This window comes from Neofelis nebulosa, chromosome 18 (genome assembly GCF_028018385.1).
Source record: "Neofelis nebulosa isolate mNeoNeb1 chromosome 18, mNeoNeb1.pri, whole genome shotgun sequence".
Lineage (NCBI taxonomy): Eukaryota > Metazoa > Chordata > Mammalia > Carnivora > Felidae > Neofelis > Neofelis nebulosa.
The window spans coordinates 4,902,148-4,916,464 of NC_080799.1; the positions used below are offsets into that span (position 1 = coordinate 4,902,148).

Below are 14,317 nucleotides of genomic sequence, written 5' to 3' on the forward strand. Positions count from 1 at the left end.
CCGATTGAGCCACCCAGGTGCCCCTAAAGAACATTATTTTGTAATTTTTAATGTTTTTATTATTTATTTATTTTTGAGCTGTCAGCACAGAGCCCTGTGTGAGGCTTGAACCCATGAACCATGAGATCATGACCTGAGCCGAAGTCAGTTGCTTAACTGACTGAGCCACCCAGGCGCCCCTAAACTACATTATTAAAAAATGAATTTTTTTAATGTTTTTATTTATTTTTAGAGAGAGAGAGAGACAAAACACTAGCAGTTCACCCAAGGGCACCGCAGTGATAAACTTTAACAGCATGTATTAAATACTAAAACTGTATTGATCAAGCAGCAGATCTGTAACAATTAAATTTATATGACTAATCTGTTATTGGGGGAGATGTATTTGAGTGGTGTGTGTGCACACCAGATCCTCTCCCTTCCCTCCCCTTCCCCCCCCCCCACCCCGAGAAAAAGAGCCTTTGCCCCCTGCCAGGGGGTGGAGTAAAGGTTTCCAAGGCTGTTACAGTCACCCTGGGTGTTGAGGTCTGACATGTCCATCATCAAAAGTCATTGGCTGCTGGCTCCTGTCGAAACCCTGGGGCCTGCTCGGTGGGGGTGCTAAGAAACGGGTTGTTGAATGAATGAAGTGACATCACAGGAAGAGCACGGAGTCCCCAGATTCCTTTACACCACTGCACATACGGGACTGTGGCTGTGAGAACCCAGTTCTTTAGAGGACCGTTCAGCTATGAGGTGTGGGACAATTCACAAGCAGAGGGCATGGAGTGTATGGCAAGGGACATTCCAGAAGGCAGATGTGAAGGACAAGACAGCAGCTAGAAGGTGGCAGTGACAGTGGGAGCCCTTACTGAGATTCAGCTTTGCCTCCCCATCTCGTTACACGGATTCTGCCGGTCTTGTGAATGAGTGAGCGAGGAAACTTTATACTTCTTCTTCTTTTTTAATGTCGATTTATTTATTGCTGAGTGAGAGAGAGTGCACGCAAGCATGAGTGGGAGAGGGGCAGAGATAGAGGGAGAGAGAGAATCCCAAGCAGGCTCCATGCTGCCAGCACAGAGCCCGAAGTGGGGCTCGATCTCACCACTGGCAAGATCACGACCCGAGCTGAAATCAAGAGTCGGACGCTTAACTGACTGAGCCACCCAGGTGCCCACTATACTTCTGTTCTTTTAAAAAAAAAAATTTTTTTTTTAATGTTTTATTTATTTTTGAGACAGGGAGAGACAGAGCATGAACGGGGGAGGGTCAGAGAGAGAGGGAGACACAGAATCCGAAACAGGCTCCGGGCTCTGAGCTGTCAGCCCAGAGCCCGACGCGGGGCTCGAACTCACGGACCGCGAGATCGTGACCTGAGCCGAAGTCGGCCGCCCAACCGACTGAGCCACCCAGGCGCCCCATATACTTCTGTTCTTGATGATGATGAGGATCGACTGACACCTGTTGCACACCATGCCCTGTCTATGGTAGCAGGTAGTTCTAGCTCCCAGAACGTACAGGGCAGAGTTTGTGGTGGTCCCATTTCAGATACAGAAGGTAGAGCACAGAGATGTGAAGCAACCTGTTCAAGGCCACACAGACAAGAAATGGAAGCCCCTGGGCCATCTGACTTTAGAGACTACATTATCCCCCTAGAAGACATGATGTGCTGTGATGCATCACGGCCGAGCCCTAACGACCTTACTGGGTTTTTGTGGGGCTTTTTCACAAAGGCAACAAATGACCAGAACTCAAGGCCTTATACGTCAAAGTGCAGAATTCCATTTGCGTGCACACAGGCAGGCCCTGGGGGTCACATGGCACTCAGTGATGTGTGTTCTGTCACCTAGCTGCTGGCTAGGAGCTCACTTTCTATTTGGAGGACTGTGATCACAGACAGATGTTCTATGTACTTATGTTTGTCATTTTCACCCTTTTTCTTTTTAATTGCTTGTCCGTTAGTACACTCTGAACCCCAGGGTGGAGTTTCCTGGTGACTTCAAGCTGCACACTGCAGACTCTGACCAACTTCCAAAGGGGACCTTTTTAAATTAAAAAAAAAAAGTTAATTTTGTTTTTTGGTAGGTCAGGGACGTACTATAAAAATGAAGAGCTAGGTAAAAACAACCCAGTTCTTTATTACTATAGAAGACACCTTGCATGTAATAATTCTTTATACCGATGTCACCTTGAGTGGGTATAAAGCCTTTCTACCCAAAGACAAACAGCTTGAAACGGTAGCCAAATTATTTTTTTCAGAGTTTACCGTGAACACAACATTCGAGTGCCTTTTCCAGCAGAGATGCAAGTTACTAATCAGTCTAAAAGGACTTGAGCTGCCCTTGGGAAGTTGAGACCAGGGAACCTTTGTCAGTTGTGTGGATTCTAGGGGAGAGGGCAAGACCAAGGTGGACTGTTTTGAAAATTGGAAAGAGAGGCGGAAGCCATCAAGGACATGATGTCTGGGCTTTTGAAAATTTAATGAGGATGTGTCTTGACACTTAGACCCCATTGGTTGCCTGGGCAGAGTGGGGAATGCTAATGTGCACAAGGTCATCTCTATTCCAACGAGATCTTTTCTTTCCGAGATGAAATTAGATTTCGGAAAACATTATTTTCCTTCCGTGACCGTGAGCTGACAGTGAGCTGGCTGCTGTGTGTGCGGCGCCTTCCCTGGACTGGACCAGACCCCTGAGCAGATGTAACGGATTAGCTGAGGTTCCCATCTGCTGACAGTCACTGCCGTCTCTGCTTTTCTGTGCAGGGTCTGAATGCATCGGTAATGCAGGCGGCCTAGGCAGCCTCTTTCTGGCTGAGCAGGAAGACACAGGCCTTGGCAGGGTTTTGGCTCTTGTGACTTGAGTGCTAGGAGAGGACACTTTCTGTCCAGTTTCACAGACTTCCACTTGGAGGATGGAGATTGATGCACAAAGGAGAAGTTCTCCGACCTTTCCGGAATGTGCACATTCTTGATTTCTTAAACTATTTCTGCAATGGTCAGAGGGCTGATAAATGGGTTTCAACATGTTTTCAAGAGGTGTCCTCCTTTGGATGGCCCTGTTCATTCAGCAGCAGTAACAAACGCTGTTGCTTTCTCCCTTTCTCTGACATGGCCAGGCCCTGCGGTGGATCGTGGAGGCAGAATAAATACAGACTATAGTCTCTGTCTGAAGGAGTTTCAAGGCTGCAAAGCTGATACACAGGAAACAGCAAACACTGTGAGAAAGTCTGGAAATAGGCTAGGACATCAAAATTCAATTTCAGAGTTATTTGTGTAATTATTTGCCTAATGGCTGTAATCCTTCCAGGTCTTAAGTCCCCTGAGGACAGGGACCGAATTGATCTTTTTCATCATCATCTTCCCAGCACCTGGGACAGTGCTTGGACTACAGCAGGTTCCTAAATACTTACTGTCTAACTGAGGGATTGCAACGGGGTTTCAGGTTTAACACTTGTTATCTTGGAGCCCCGTCTGCCGCACAAATTGTTTTTCTTACAAATTCATTTATAAAGCTTTCAACTTCTGATGAAACCACACACATGCTGGACATAAAGCAAATGCCTATCTTAGTGGGTAACTGGGATACTTAATGTTCCTCTATGTGGGGCAACCTGAATGTGTGCAGATTAGATAAATGCTATCTTGGTGGGATTTAAGAGATACTGAAAAACAGCTTTTTTTTTTTTTAACCTAATTTCTCCTTTAGTTAGTAATTTCTTTGAGTAGTGAAGGTTTTGAAGTCTTCTAATTTCTCCCTTCAAGAACAGGAATGAATCGCTTCTCGGCCTTTTGGCTAAGATCAAGTGAAGAACAGGAATGAGGGGCTCCTGGGTGGCTCAGTCATTTAAGCATCCAGCTGTTGGTTTCAGCTCAGATCATGATCTCACGGTTTGTGAGTTTGAGCCCCGCGTTGGGCTCTTTGCTGATAGTGCGGAGCCTGCTTGGATTCATTGTCTCTGCTCTCCCCTGTTGTCTCTCTCTCTCTTTTTCTCTCTCAAAAATAAATAAATAAACTAAAAAAAACCAACAACGGAAATGACATCCTAAGCCTTTATTACCCCAACATTTTTTCAGGCTTTGTCAAAATGGAGGCGCTGGCTGAACTGTGGGGATAATCTAACATTCTACTTACAGATAACTGGGCCACGCTTTATTCTGATGGAAGTTGTCTTAGATGGACATCAGAGAGCAATTTTCAGATTCAAACTTTGAGAGAAGCACCTTGGATCACATGTTAAGAAACCTAAAGAATGAGGAATTTGACATTTAAAAGCTGTTATAATTGATAGTATCTTTGAGTAAGCTCCACATATTACATTATCAAGTTCAAAGTGTGCTGCCATTTTTCTCAGTAACCATACTGTTATCTTCAAGATAACCGAGCTGACAGGGACATGATCAGGAAGCCGCGTCTGTTGGCTGGGACTTAAACGTCCATCTCGGGACACCCAGAAGTGTGCGCGGTCACTGCAGAAGCACAGGAACGCTGGGTGTCTAATTCCCGAGGTTATTGGGAGATTGCACTCTGGAATCATCCCACAACCTTGAACAAAAAGGTGAAAACTTTCCATTTTGATAAATGACAGCGGAAGGAAACAGGCCATTTGTAAATATAAAATCGTTGCTGGAAAATGATATTAGAGATGAATTATCTCCTCCATTACAGTGTTTCCTTTTCTTTAATGCAATTTGGTTCAAGCGAAATGAACAGAAAGGCTAGGGAGGGCGCACGTTCAATGCTTCAGGGGAGTTACTGGAAGCAAGACGTGGACGGAGAAAGGAGAGCCACAGATCTGGGGCAGGCCGAGCTGAAGCCTTCTGCCCAGGAGGCCTGCGCCTAGGACCCTGGCTGTGCCCACGGGAAATTGAATTCAGAGCTCCTTCTGCATCATAAATCCAGGGCAGCTGGCAGCTCTCCAAGGGAGACTGGAGAGACAGTGCGAGAGCATCTGAGGCCAGCCAGCCGGGCCAGCCCCCAGCTGAGGGTGGGACCCAGGTGTGCGGGTGTGGGGTCCAGCCTTACACTCTGCTAATTTTAAAGTGCGCTCGTCGCCAGCGAAGAAACGTCTTCATTATGCATCAGAAAGCCGGTTACTCGGAAATGCCGCGGGGCCCAAGGGGCGAGGCCAGACTTTTGAATGTGTGCGTTTCTTGAGCTTTTTTTTTCCGGAGCGCACGTGCGAGGAGGACCCTCGGCGCCGGGGTCTGTAGAAGTGGCATCCCGCGCCCGGGACCCCACGCGAGTCCCCAGGCCGCGCGAAGGCGGGGGAGGGCGCAGCAGGGGTCGCCGCGCCCCGGGCCCCCAGCCCCCGCCGCCCAGAGTCGCGTCTCAGCCCTGCCGCGGGCCCGCACGGCGCAGTCCGGGAGGGGCCGGGCGCGTTCCCGCGGGCGGAGCCGCGCGGCCCCGGGCCCCGCCCACCGCGCCCGGGGGCGGGGCCTGCGCGTCACGTGACGGCGCGCCGAGCGGAGAGCGCCCCGCCCGGCCGGAGGAGGCCCGGGCCGCGACCCGGCGCGCGCGCTGCTGGAGCCGCCCGGCCGCACGCGCGCTCCGCACCCGCGGCGCCCACCGCCCGCGGCCCCTCGCCCGCGGCTCCGGGCTCGCCGGCAGCGGGAGCGGCCTCAACATGGACGAAGACGGCGGCGGCGGTGAGGGCGGCGGCGGTGAGTGTCGGAGGTGTGGCCGGCCCGGGCTGGCGGCCTGGGGCGGGGGTCGCGGGCGCGCCGGACGGGAGCGGGGCGGCGGGTCCGGGGTCGGGGGTCCGGGCAGCGCCCGTGCCGGCTGGCGACAGGCGAGGCCCGCGGCGCGTCGGCCCGGGGCCCAGCGGAGGGGGGCCGGCGGGGTCGCCTCCGAGCCCGAGCGGGGGTCCGGGGCGAGGCCGGGGTCGCTGGCGGCCGGGGTGGCCCGGGGGCTCGGGCAGGGCGCGGGGGTCGCCCTCCCGGGGCGGGGGACCTTGGGGGCGACCTTCCCCGCCTCTCGTCGCCAAGGGCGTTCACGCCCTCCGGAGCCCGACCGCAGGAGGCTGACCTCCCCCTCCCCACCCTTCGGTGTCTCTTCCCAGGTGGTGGGAAGCGGGGTATCCCCGAGAAATGGGGAGGGGAAAGTTCCGAATTGGGGATCCTCGGGGTCCAAGAGGGGCGGGTGGAGGGACAAGGTTGAAAGCCGTGTGCCCGTGTGCTGGGCTTTAGGTCACAAGTGGTGCGTGGGGAGGCTTCAACGAGGAGTGGGCAACCGGGGCACAGGCATTTTATGAACTGGGGGACGTTCCGGGTTAAGCCCCCCAAATAAGCCCGGGGCATCGCGCGCTCAGGTGAGAGCAGCAAGAGCCGGGTTGTGTGCCTGACGCCCAGTTAATTTGCAGTTGTTGTGGATGACTTAGTGGCGTGCAAATTACTGTCGTGTCATGCTGCGAATCATGCCCGTGAAGCTGCATTTACGCGCGTGTGTGGAGTGGGGTCGTTGGTTTGGAAAGCGGAGGGGTTACCACCCCTGTCTTGCAGGCACACCCGAAGTTGAGGTTCTCTCTACTTTGGCTGAAGATCTCCTTGATGCCGACAGACGGGATCTTCAGAACCCCTTGTAATAAGGGAGCGTTTTGAGAAAAAAAAAAAAAAATCTTAATTACAGGCTGCAGCCGCCTGTGAGAATCAGCAGTATCGAGCGCTTTCAGGTTGAAGTGGTTGGTTAATCAAGGTGCCTTCTCAGACTGTAAGTGCTGCCCGAGAGGTTTGTGCCCCAAGAAGCGATGCGGCTGTGATCGTGGGCAGCTGGCAGGCTTGGTGGCATTTGTCGAATTCAGTTCTCATAGTTAAAGCTAGGGATAGCACTGTGGCATCGAGTGGGTGTGTTGTTTTTCGAAAGAAAGTGCTGTGGAAAGAAGGAGCCGAGTTGCAGAGCCTCCTACAAGCCAGGCTGTCTGCCTGAAGAGTCTAAGCGATGGATTCTCCCCAGATCCCCTGCCTCCTGCCTGTCACAACTTGGGTAACACAACAGGCATACAGCAGTTTTTCCCTTTTACAGAGTAAACAGGCATCACGTTTAAGCATTTGACATCAGAGTCAAGGTAGGCAGCCGGCTCGGCGATTTTGTTTGGAAGGCGTTTCCGACTCCTGTCACTAAAGACACGGAGACAGGTTTGAAGGTAAAAGCAGATATAAAGATTAGAAAAGGAAGTCAGCGTGGCCCAGCAGTTTACAGGTCTTGAGTACTGTAGCAAAGGATGTTATTAAGTATCAAAAGTCTTAAAACTTTCTCTGGGCTACTAATTTCAAGATTGTATTCCCAGGAGAGAGATTTTCAAAAATGTCATGCTCAAAGATGTGCGTGATACAATTTGTAGTAGTAGAAAATCGGAAATAGCAATGCCCTATAGGAGGACGGCGAGGTAAATTATGGGAAGTTTATTGATGAAATGTTAGAACCATTAGAAACAAGCAGTTGCTTTATATGTCCTGGTGGAAGCAACGTAATGTAATGTGAATGTAACGTTTTTCTGTTTTCCAAGTTTCTGGAATGATATGCATTACTTTCAAATTCGAATTAAAGAAAAACCTTATAAAAAAAAAAACCCGTGCATTGGGAAAAGGGTGTGATTGCTTTTAACGTACCATTTAATCCACTAGAACAATTGTCAATGACCAGTTGTTTATTTGTCTACTAAAATGCCCAGCAGCATGGTAGGTGCCGGAAAATAACTTTTAACCTTTACTGATAAGGTTTATTATCTTCTTTGAATTATAGGAGACACTTAAAAATAAATTTGGCAATCTTGGAATAAATATGGTTTTGGGTAAATGAAAGCCTTACAGTTTTGAAATAAGAATCATATAGCAATTATGATACACATTTGATGTGCTTGTATTTGAGTATTTAGGGAGGTTTTGAAGTTAATATACCTCTTTAAAGTTCTTTACAGTTGGGGCGCCTGGGTGGCTCAGTTAAGCGTCTGACTTCGGCTCAGGTCATGATCCCGCGGTCCGTGGGTTCGAGCCCCGCGTCAGGCTCTGTGCTGACAGCTCAGAGTCTGGAGCCTGGTTTGGATTCTGTGTCTCCCCCTCTCTCTCTGACCCTCCCCTGTTCATGCTCTCTCTGTCTCAAAAATAAATAAATGTTAAAAAAAAAAAAGATAAAGTTCTTTACAGTTATTACTGCCATTTAGATAAAAAAAAAATTCTTTGCTTTAAAGCTCATGTTAAAAAAAAAAAAAAAAGATGTTTAATCGCTACACCCAACGTGGGGCTCGAACTCACCACTCCGAGATCAAGAGTCGCGTGCTCTTCCTACTGAGCCAGCCAGGTGCCCCTAAAATTCACGTTTTTAAAAATAAAGTTCAGCCCTTCGAAAGAGGATAATTTCAGTTGCCAGTCGTTTGCCAGCCAGTCGTAAAACATAACTTTTGTGTACATATTTTTAGAGTAGAGAACTTTGAACCCTACATGGGGAACTCAGCTACAACTTGTTTACAAGATAGGGTACATAATCTGTGCAAATGGTAGTTACACAGGCACGAGAGATCATTTAAGAGCTTTTTTTTTTTTTTTTTTTTTGCTAATGTGTTTTTTTTTTTAATTTTTTTTTTTTAACGTTTATTTATTTTTGAGACAGCAGAGAGAGACAGAGCATGAACAGGGGAGGGACAGAGAGAGAGGGAGACACAGAATCGGAAGCAGGCTCCAGGCTCGGAGCTGTCAGCCCAGAGCCCGACGCGGGGCTCGAACTCATGGACCACGAGATCGTGACCTGAGCTGAAGTCGGACGCCCAACCGACTGAGCCACCCAGGCGCCCCTTTTTTTTTTTTTTTTTTTTTTTTTTTTTTATTATTATTATTATTTTTTTTGCTAATGTGTTTGTAGGGCTAAGAGACTTTAAAAATGATTCTTACTTGCTATTTTTATAACTTGAATTTTTGTCCAGGGTAGTAGTATTTGTTCTTTCCGTGGAAGATAAGGGGAGAGGGTGGTGATCTGAATGGTTGGAGGGCAGTTCTAAGGAGGAACACGGTTGGGGGGGTTGGTTACAAGATTACAAGAACACATTGTTACTTACAGTGTGCCCAGAGTGCAGTTAAGGTATTTTTAATTCCTTCGGGGCTTTATTGCCTTTCGGTTTTTCTAGAACAGTTCTTGAGATTTGCCTCTATTTGGCAGGTGACTGGCTAGTTTGGCTCCTTGCCACCATCTTAATACTCAGTTTGGGAATGTGCCTGATTGATGTTCCCGAATGGACCATCTGTGGCAGATGAAGTGAAGAACTTTGCTGGTTTGCCCCTCCCCACCCCCAGTCAGTGTAGATGAGGATTAAGCGTGTGTCTAACGTGAGAAGGTGCTCCGCCTCACTCATAATGAAGTAAATACAGATTAAGACCAGGCTGAGAACCCACCTTTCACCTGTCAGCCAAGCAAGGACCCCCACCTTTGAAACCATCTGTTGGCGGTGGGAGGGTAAATTAGTTACAGAGACAGCCTGTATCCTGTTGGCTCAGGTCCATTGCTTGCCCTTCCCCTGCGGAGAGAGTCACCCCTGCAGGCAACATTTCCCAGACCTTTGGGTCAGCTGGCTTGCAGCTAGGTTTGGGTGGTGGGAGCCTCTGGTGGGTGGTGGGAGAGATGGATGGCTACAGGAAGGGGGAAACCAGGTTCTCTCCTCCTTACGTTTGGCCTCAGACAGTCTCTGTGGCCGTTGCACGGTCTCCTTTTGCTTCCAGCTCCTGCCCATTTCCCTGAGCTTTGGAAATCCCTCCTCCGTTTGGTCCTCCAACTTAGAGGTGGCATCAGCTTCTTGCTCTTGTGGTCTCTGGTTGTCTTACCATTTTCCGTGTGACTTCTCAGCTTTTCCATCACGCGTGTAACCATCTCCTTGTATGAAACGTCCTCCACTTGAGATCCTTAGAGGGCCTTCTTCCGTTTCTCTGGATGGATCCCAATAGATGCAGCAACGTTGGGCCGCAGCAGCTTTTTAAACAATTGCAAGTGTGCAAATCCTTTGAACAAACAATAACAGTTCTAGGAATTTAATCTGCAGGTATATTTGTGCATGTTGGAGGTGCTGTAGGTACACGATTATTTGCTGCATTGTTTGTGGTAGTAAAAGATGAGAAAGAACCCAGGTTATCCACAGGAGACTCACCGGGTAAATCTCATACCCAGATGGTGAATGAAGTTGTAGGAAGGAACGAGGAACCACTTTATGAATTGATCTGGAAAGATCTCCAAAATGCTAAGTTACAAAAACAAAGTGCAGGAAAGTGTGCTTTGTAGGTTACCATCTCTTGTCTTGTCTTGTCTTCTCTTCTCTTCGGAAGTGTTTGTATATGTGTGAAAATTCTCGGAAAGGTTAAATAAGGAACCAAGAATTAGGTTTCCCTGTTGGGGGAGGGCGATGGGAACTGAGCAGGTGGAGAATGAAGGTGCAGTGAGCCGTCGCTCTGTGCCTTTTTATTTTTTTGAAATTCACAAAAGTTTATTTCTGCTTCTTCCAAAATTGGAAAGCCATTTCACACAGAAAAATAGTATGCTGGTAAGAAAACATCCTTTTTGAGAGGGTTTTTTTGTTTTGTTTTGTTTTGTTTTTGTTGAGAGAGCTAGAGTGAAGGCAGGGGAGAGGAAGAGGGAGAGACTCTTAAGCAGAGCTTGATGGAGGGATCAAACCATGACCTTGAGGTCATGACCTGAGCTGAAATCAAAAGTTCGCTGCTTCACCAACTGAGTCACTGAGGTGTCCTGAAGTATTTTTATATACTAAAAAAAAAAAAAAAAAAAAAAAGAAAAAAAAATGATTTAAATGTAGAAAGGTATAAAATATGTTATCTGTATTTCCAGTCAAGGCACAGGAAATTACTGGTCTTTTAATGTTTAAGAGGTGACATGATGGGTGTTTTCAGAGTATGCGTAGAGCGTGTTCTTGAACGCTTATTCAACGGATAGTGATAGCGCCTCTACCAAAATGCCAGGCACTGCTCCTGGCACAAGGTTGAGTAGCGGTGAATAAGGCAGATGAATTTCCTGCGTTCCCAGAGCTTTTGTTTAGATGGGAGACAGACAGGAAAGGTAAACAGACACATAAAATAATTGCAAGTTATGCTGAGTGTGTTGAAGGAAATCATCAGGGGTGGAGGGACTTGGGGGGGAGAGGCAGGGGAAGCCTTTGGGAGGAAGAGTGCCAGGAGGCGGGGCTGGAAGGAGTGGCTTCAGGAGGTAAGGGATTCACGAAGCCAATGCAAGGTTTTAAAATTTTTTTTTTTTTCAACGTTTATTTATTTTTGGGACAGAGAGAGACAGAGCATGAACGGGGGAGGGACAGAGAGAGAAGGAGACACAGAATCGGAAACAGGCTCCAGGCTCCGAGCCATCAGCCCAGAGCCTGACGCGGGGCTCGAACTCACGGACCATGAGATCGTGACCTGGCTGAAGTCGGACGCCCAACCGACTGTGCCACCCAGGCGCCCCATTGCAAGGTTTTAAACAGGGCAGTGATATTTGACTTCTGGTTCAATAATTTTAGCCAATGTTTACATAATGCTCTCGGCTGTTGGGGCTCCGTCCTGTGTGCTTTATTGTATCTTAACTTAATGTTCGCGGTAACCCTGTTAGACGCTTAACATCACCCACCATTTACAGATGGAAATGGAAACCAGAGGTGTGGGGAAGCTAACCGACTTGCATTGGATGTCACAGCTATAGTAAGGGGTGGAGCAGAGATTCGAGTCCACGTGTTCCGGCCCCAGAAGCCACATGTCTCACCATTGCACCCCCTGCCCTTTTAAGGAGAGTTTTCCTGGCCACCAAGTGGAGAATGGGTTGGAGGAGGGGAGGGTGTCCGGGAGTAGGAGCTGGGCAGGTGCTCCGGGGAGAGTCGCAGAGGCGTGGGGATTGGGCAGCCGAGGCAGAGGTGAAGGGAAAGAGATAAGATGGATGTCTATAAAGACACAGGAAAGTAGGGGAAACAGTGAAACACTTATGTTCCCGTTACTCAGAGTTAACAGAGCAGCTGTTAATGTTCTGTGACGTTGTTCCAGGTCTTCTGTAAGAAAGTAATAGTAATTCCAGCATTACGGGTAAATCTCCATCCCTGCATGTGGCAACACTGTTCTTTTTGCTTGTTGGTTGGTGCCCTCCTTGGTTTCTCTTGCCTTAGCCTCAGATGTTCTCCTCTTGTCATCCATGTCCAACAGCGATCCCTTAAGACAGGTCATATCACCCCCTCTCTGAGTCTGTACTGTTGTCAGGCTAGAACCCTGTCTTGAAAGGCCTTCCTGTGGCCCACAGGGCCTATCGGTCCAGGGGGCTGCGAGCTTTTTCTGTAAGAGGGCCAGGTAGTAAATATTTTTGGCTTTGTATGCCACATACAGTCACAAATTTTTTGCTTTTTTGTTTTTAATGTTTGTTTATTTTTGAGAGAGAGAGACAGACAGTGCGAGCAGGGGAGGGGCAGAGAGAGAGGGAGACACGGAACCCAAAGCAGGATCCAGGCTCCGAGCTGTTAGCACAGGGCTCAAACCCACTAACCGTGAGATCATGACCTGAGCGGAAGTTGGATGTTCGACCCACTGAGCCACCCAGGTGCCTGTCTGTCTGTCTGTCTGTCTGTCTTTCTTTCTTTCTTCTCTTCCTTTTCTTCTTTTCTTTCTTTTCTTTCTTCCTTCCTTCCTTCTTTCCTTTCCTTTCCTTTTTTTCTTTTCTTTCTTTAAATAACCCTTTAAAAACATAAAAAAAACATTGTTTTCTTGAGGGCTGTCCTTGGCCCCTGCTCTCATCCCTTGCTGTGTCTTTGACACTTCCTACCACGCTTGTTACCACGCTGGTCTCCTTGATCTTCCAGGAACGTACCAGGCACACCCTGCCTCGGTGCCTTTGCACTTGCTGTTTCCGTAGTGGTTTTCACTGAGGTATCTGCTTCCTGCTTACTGGCTTCATCCAGGTTTCTTTTTCTTTCTTTGTAAGTTTATTTATTTTGAGAGAGAGAATCCCAAGCAAGTTCCATGCCATCAGCACAGAGCCAGACGCAGGGCTCGAACTCAAGAACCATGAGATCATGACCTGAGCCAAAATCAGGAGTCAGACACTCCACCGACTGATCCACCCAGGGCCCCTTCATCCAGGTTTCTGTCCACATGTCTCCCTGCCACCGAGGCCTTCGTTCACCAGCCTGTCTGAAATAACCCCCTGTTGTTACCCTTTCCCGGCTTCTTAATACTTACCACCAAGACCTGGAACACAGTACACAGACCTTCAGGGAATATCACCTTTTAAATTATTCTTGGTCCTCCACCCCTCCTCCCTTGTGGATTTCCTAAGGGCAGGTGTGGATTAGCTGTGGGTCCTGTGGTGTGGTTTTCCTACTTTAGCATATAGGTGTATGTCCATAAACAAGGTAAAGATCTCTTCTTGGTTTGTTTAAGAAAATTATAAAAATGGTATCCTATCATCCGGATAGGATTTTACATTGTCGTTGTAAACCACACACAGGTGAACTCCTGGGCTTGTCTCCTTTTCCAGACTTGGGGGAGTTTTTCTAGAGCGTAGCTCCAGATTGTGCACACGGGGCATAGGCTTCCTTTTGGTTTCCTTACCTGCTGACAGATTGCTTTCTCACAGGGGGCATTCTCCTCCACTCTGGGCATTTATCAGACTTTTAAACGTTGGCCTGCCTCCTGAGGAAGAAACAGTGCATCGCGTTACCAGTGATGAGATGTTCTTTGGAGAATCGGATGGATGTGCCGACCGTTGGGAGGTCAGAGGTGCAGGAGGCAGAGAGGACTTCCAGATTCTGGCCTGTGTGACAAGGTGGTGCTGCTGATCCGGGGAGGCGGGGCTAGGAGAAAGCCATTTGGAGGTTTTTTTTTTTTTTGTTTTGTTTTTTGTTTTTTTTTTTTTTGCTTTTTTTTGTCAAAAATGACATTACTTTGCCCTGGCTTCGGGAGGATATTTTCACCGGGCGTACAGTCGTAGTCTGTCAAGTTAATTTCTTGCAGTGTTTCGACGTGCCATTTCATTGCCTCTGGCTTCCGTGGATTCTGCTGAGAAATCAGCTGTATCTGTCTTGTTCTTTTGAAGGTAATCCCTCCCCCATCCCCACTTTGGCTGCTTTTCAGATTCTTCTCTTTGCCTTTCATTTTCAGCTGTTACTGTGATGTGTCCAGATGTGGTTTTCCTTAAAACTATCCTTGTCGGGGCTGGTGGCGGTTCTGCTTTTTGGTGGTGCCGTGACCAGACTTAATTTTACCTTAGATTTGGAGCATTGGTGCTCATTGTCTCTCCATTCATTCCTTTGGCTGCATTCCTCATCTCTCCTTCTGGGACTCCACCTTTTCATCATGACCTGTGTGACTGACTCTCTTTTC

The 14,317-nt window shown here is 48.3% G+C and overlaps 1 protein-coding gene across 2 annotated transcripts in view; it reads left to right on the top strand.

Annotated features, from left to right (window-relative positions):
• Nucleotides 1-14,317, top strand: part of CYTH3 (cytohesin 3) — a 181,092-nt gene that overhangs the window by 74,306 nt on the left and 92,469 nt on the right. The window contains exon 1 of one of the 2 annotated variants that reach the window (XM_058711089.1): nt 5,419-5,641. The exons of the other annotated variant lie outside the window; for it this stretch is intronic. Within the exon in view, the coding sequence (XP_058567072.1) occupies nt 5,605-5,641 (37 nt within the window). The 5' untranslated portion in view covers nt 5,419-5,604. Of the gene's footprint in view, nt 1-5,418; nt 5,642-14,317 lie in introns of those variants that run through there. 2 annotated transcript variants of the gene reach the window in all.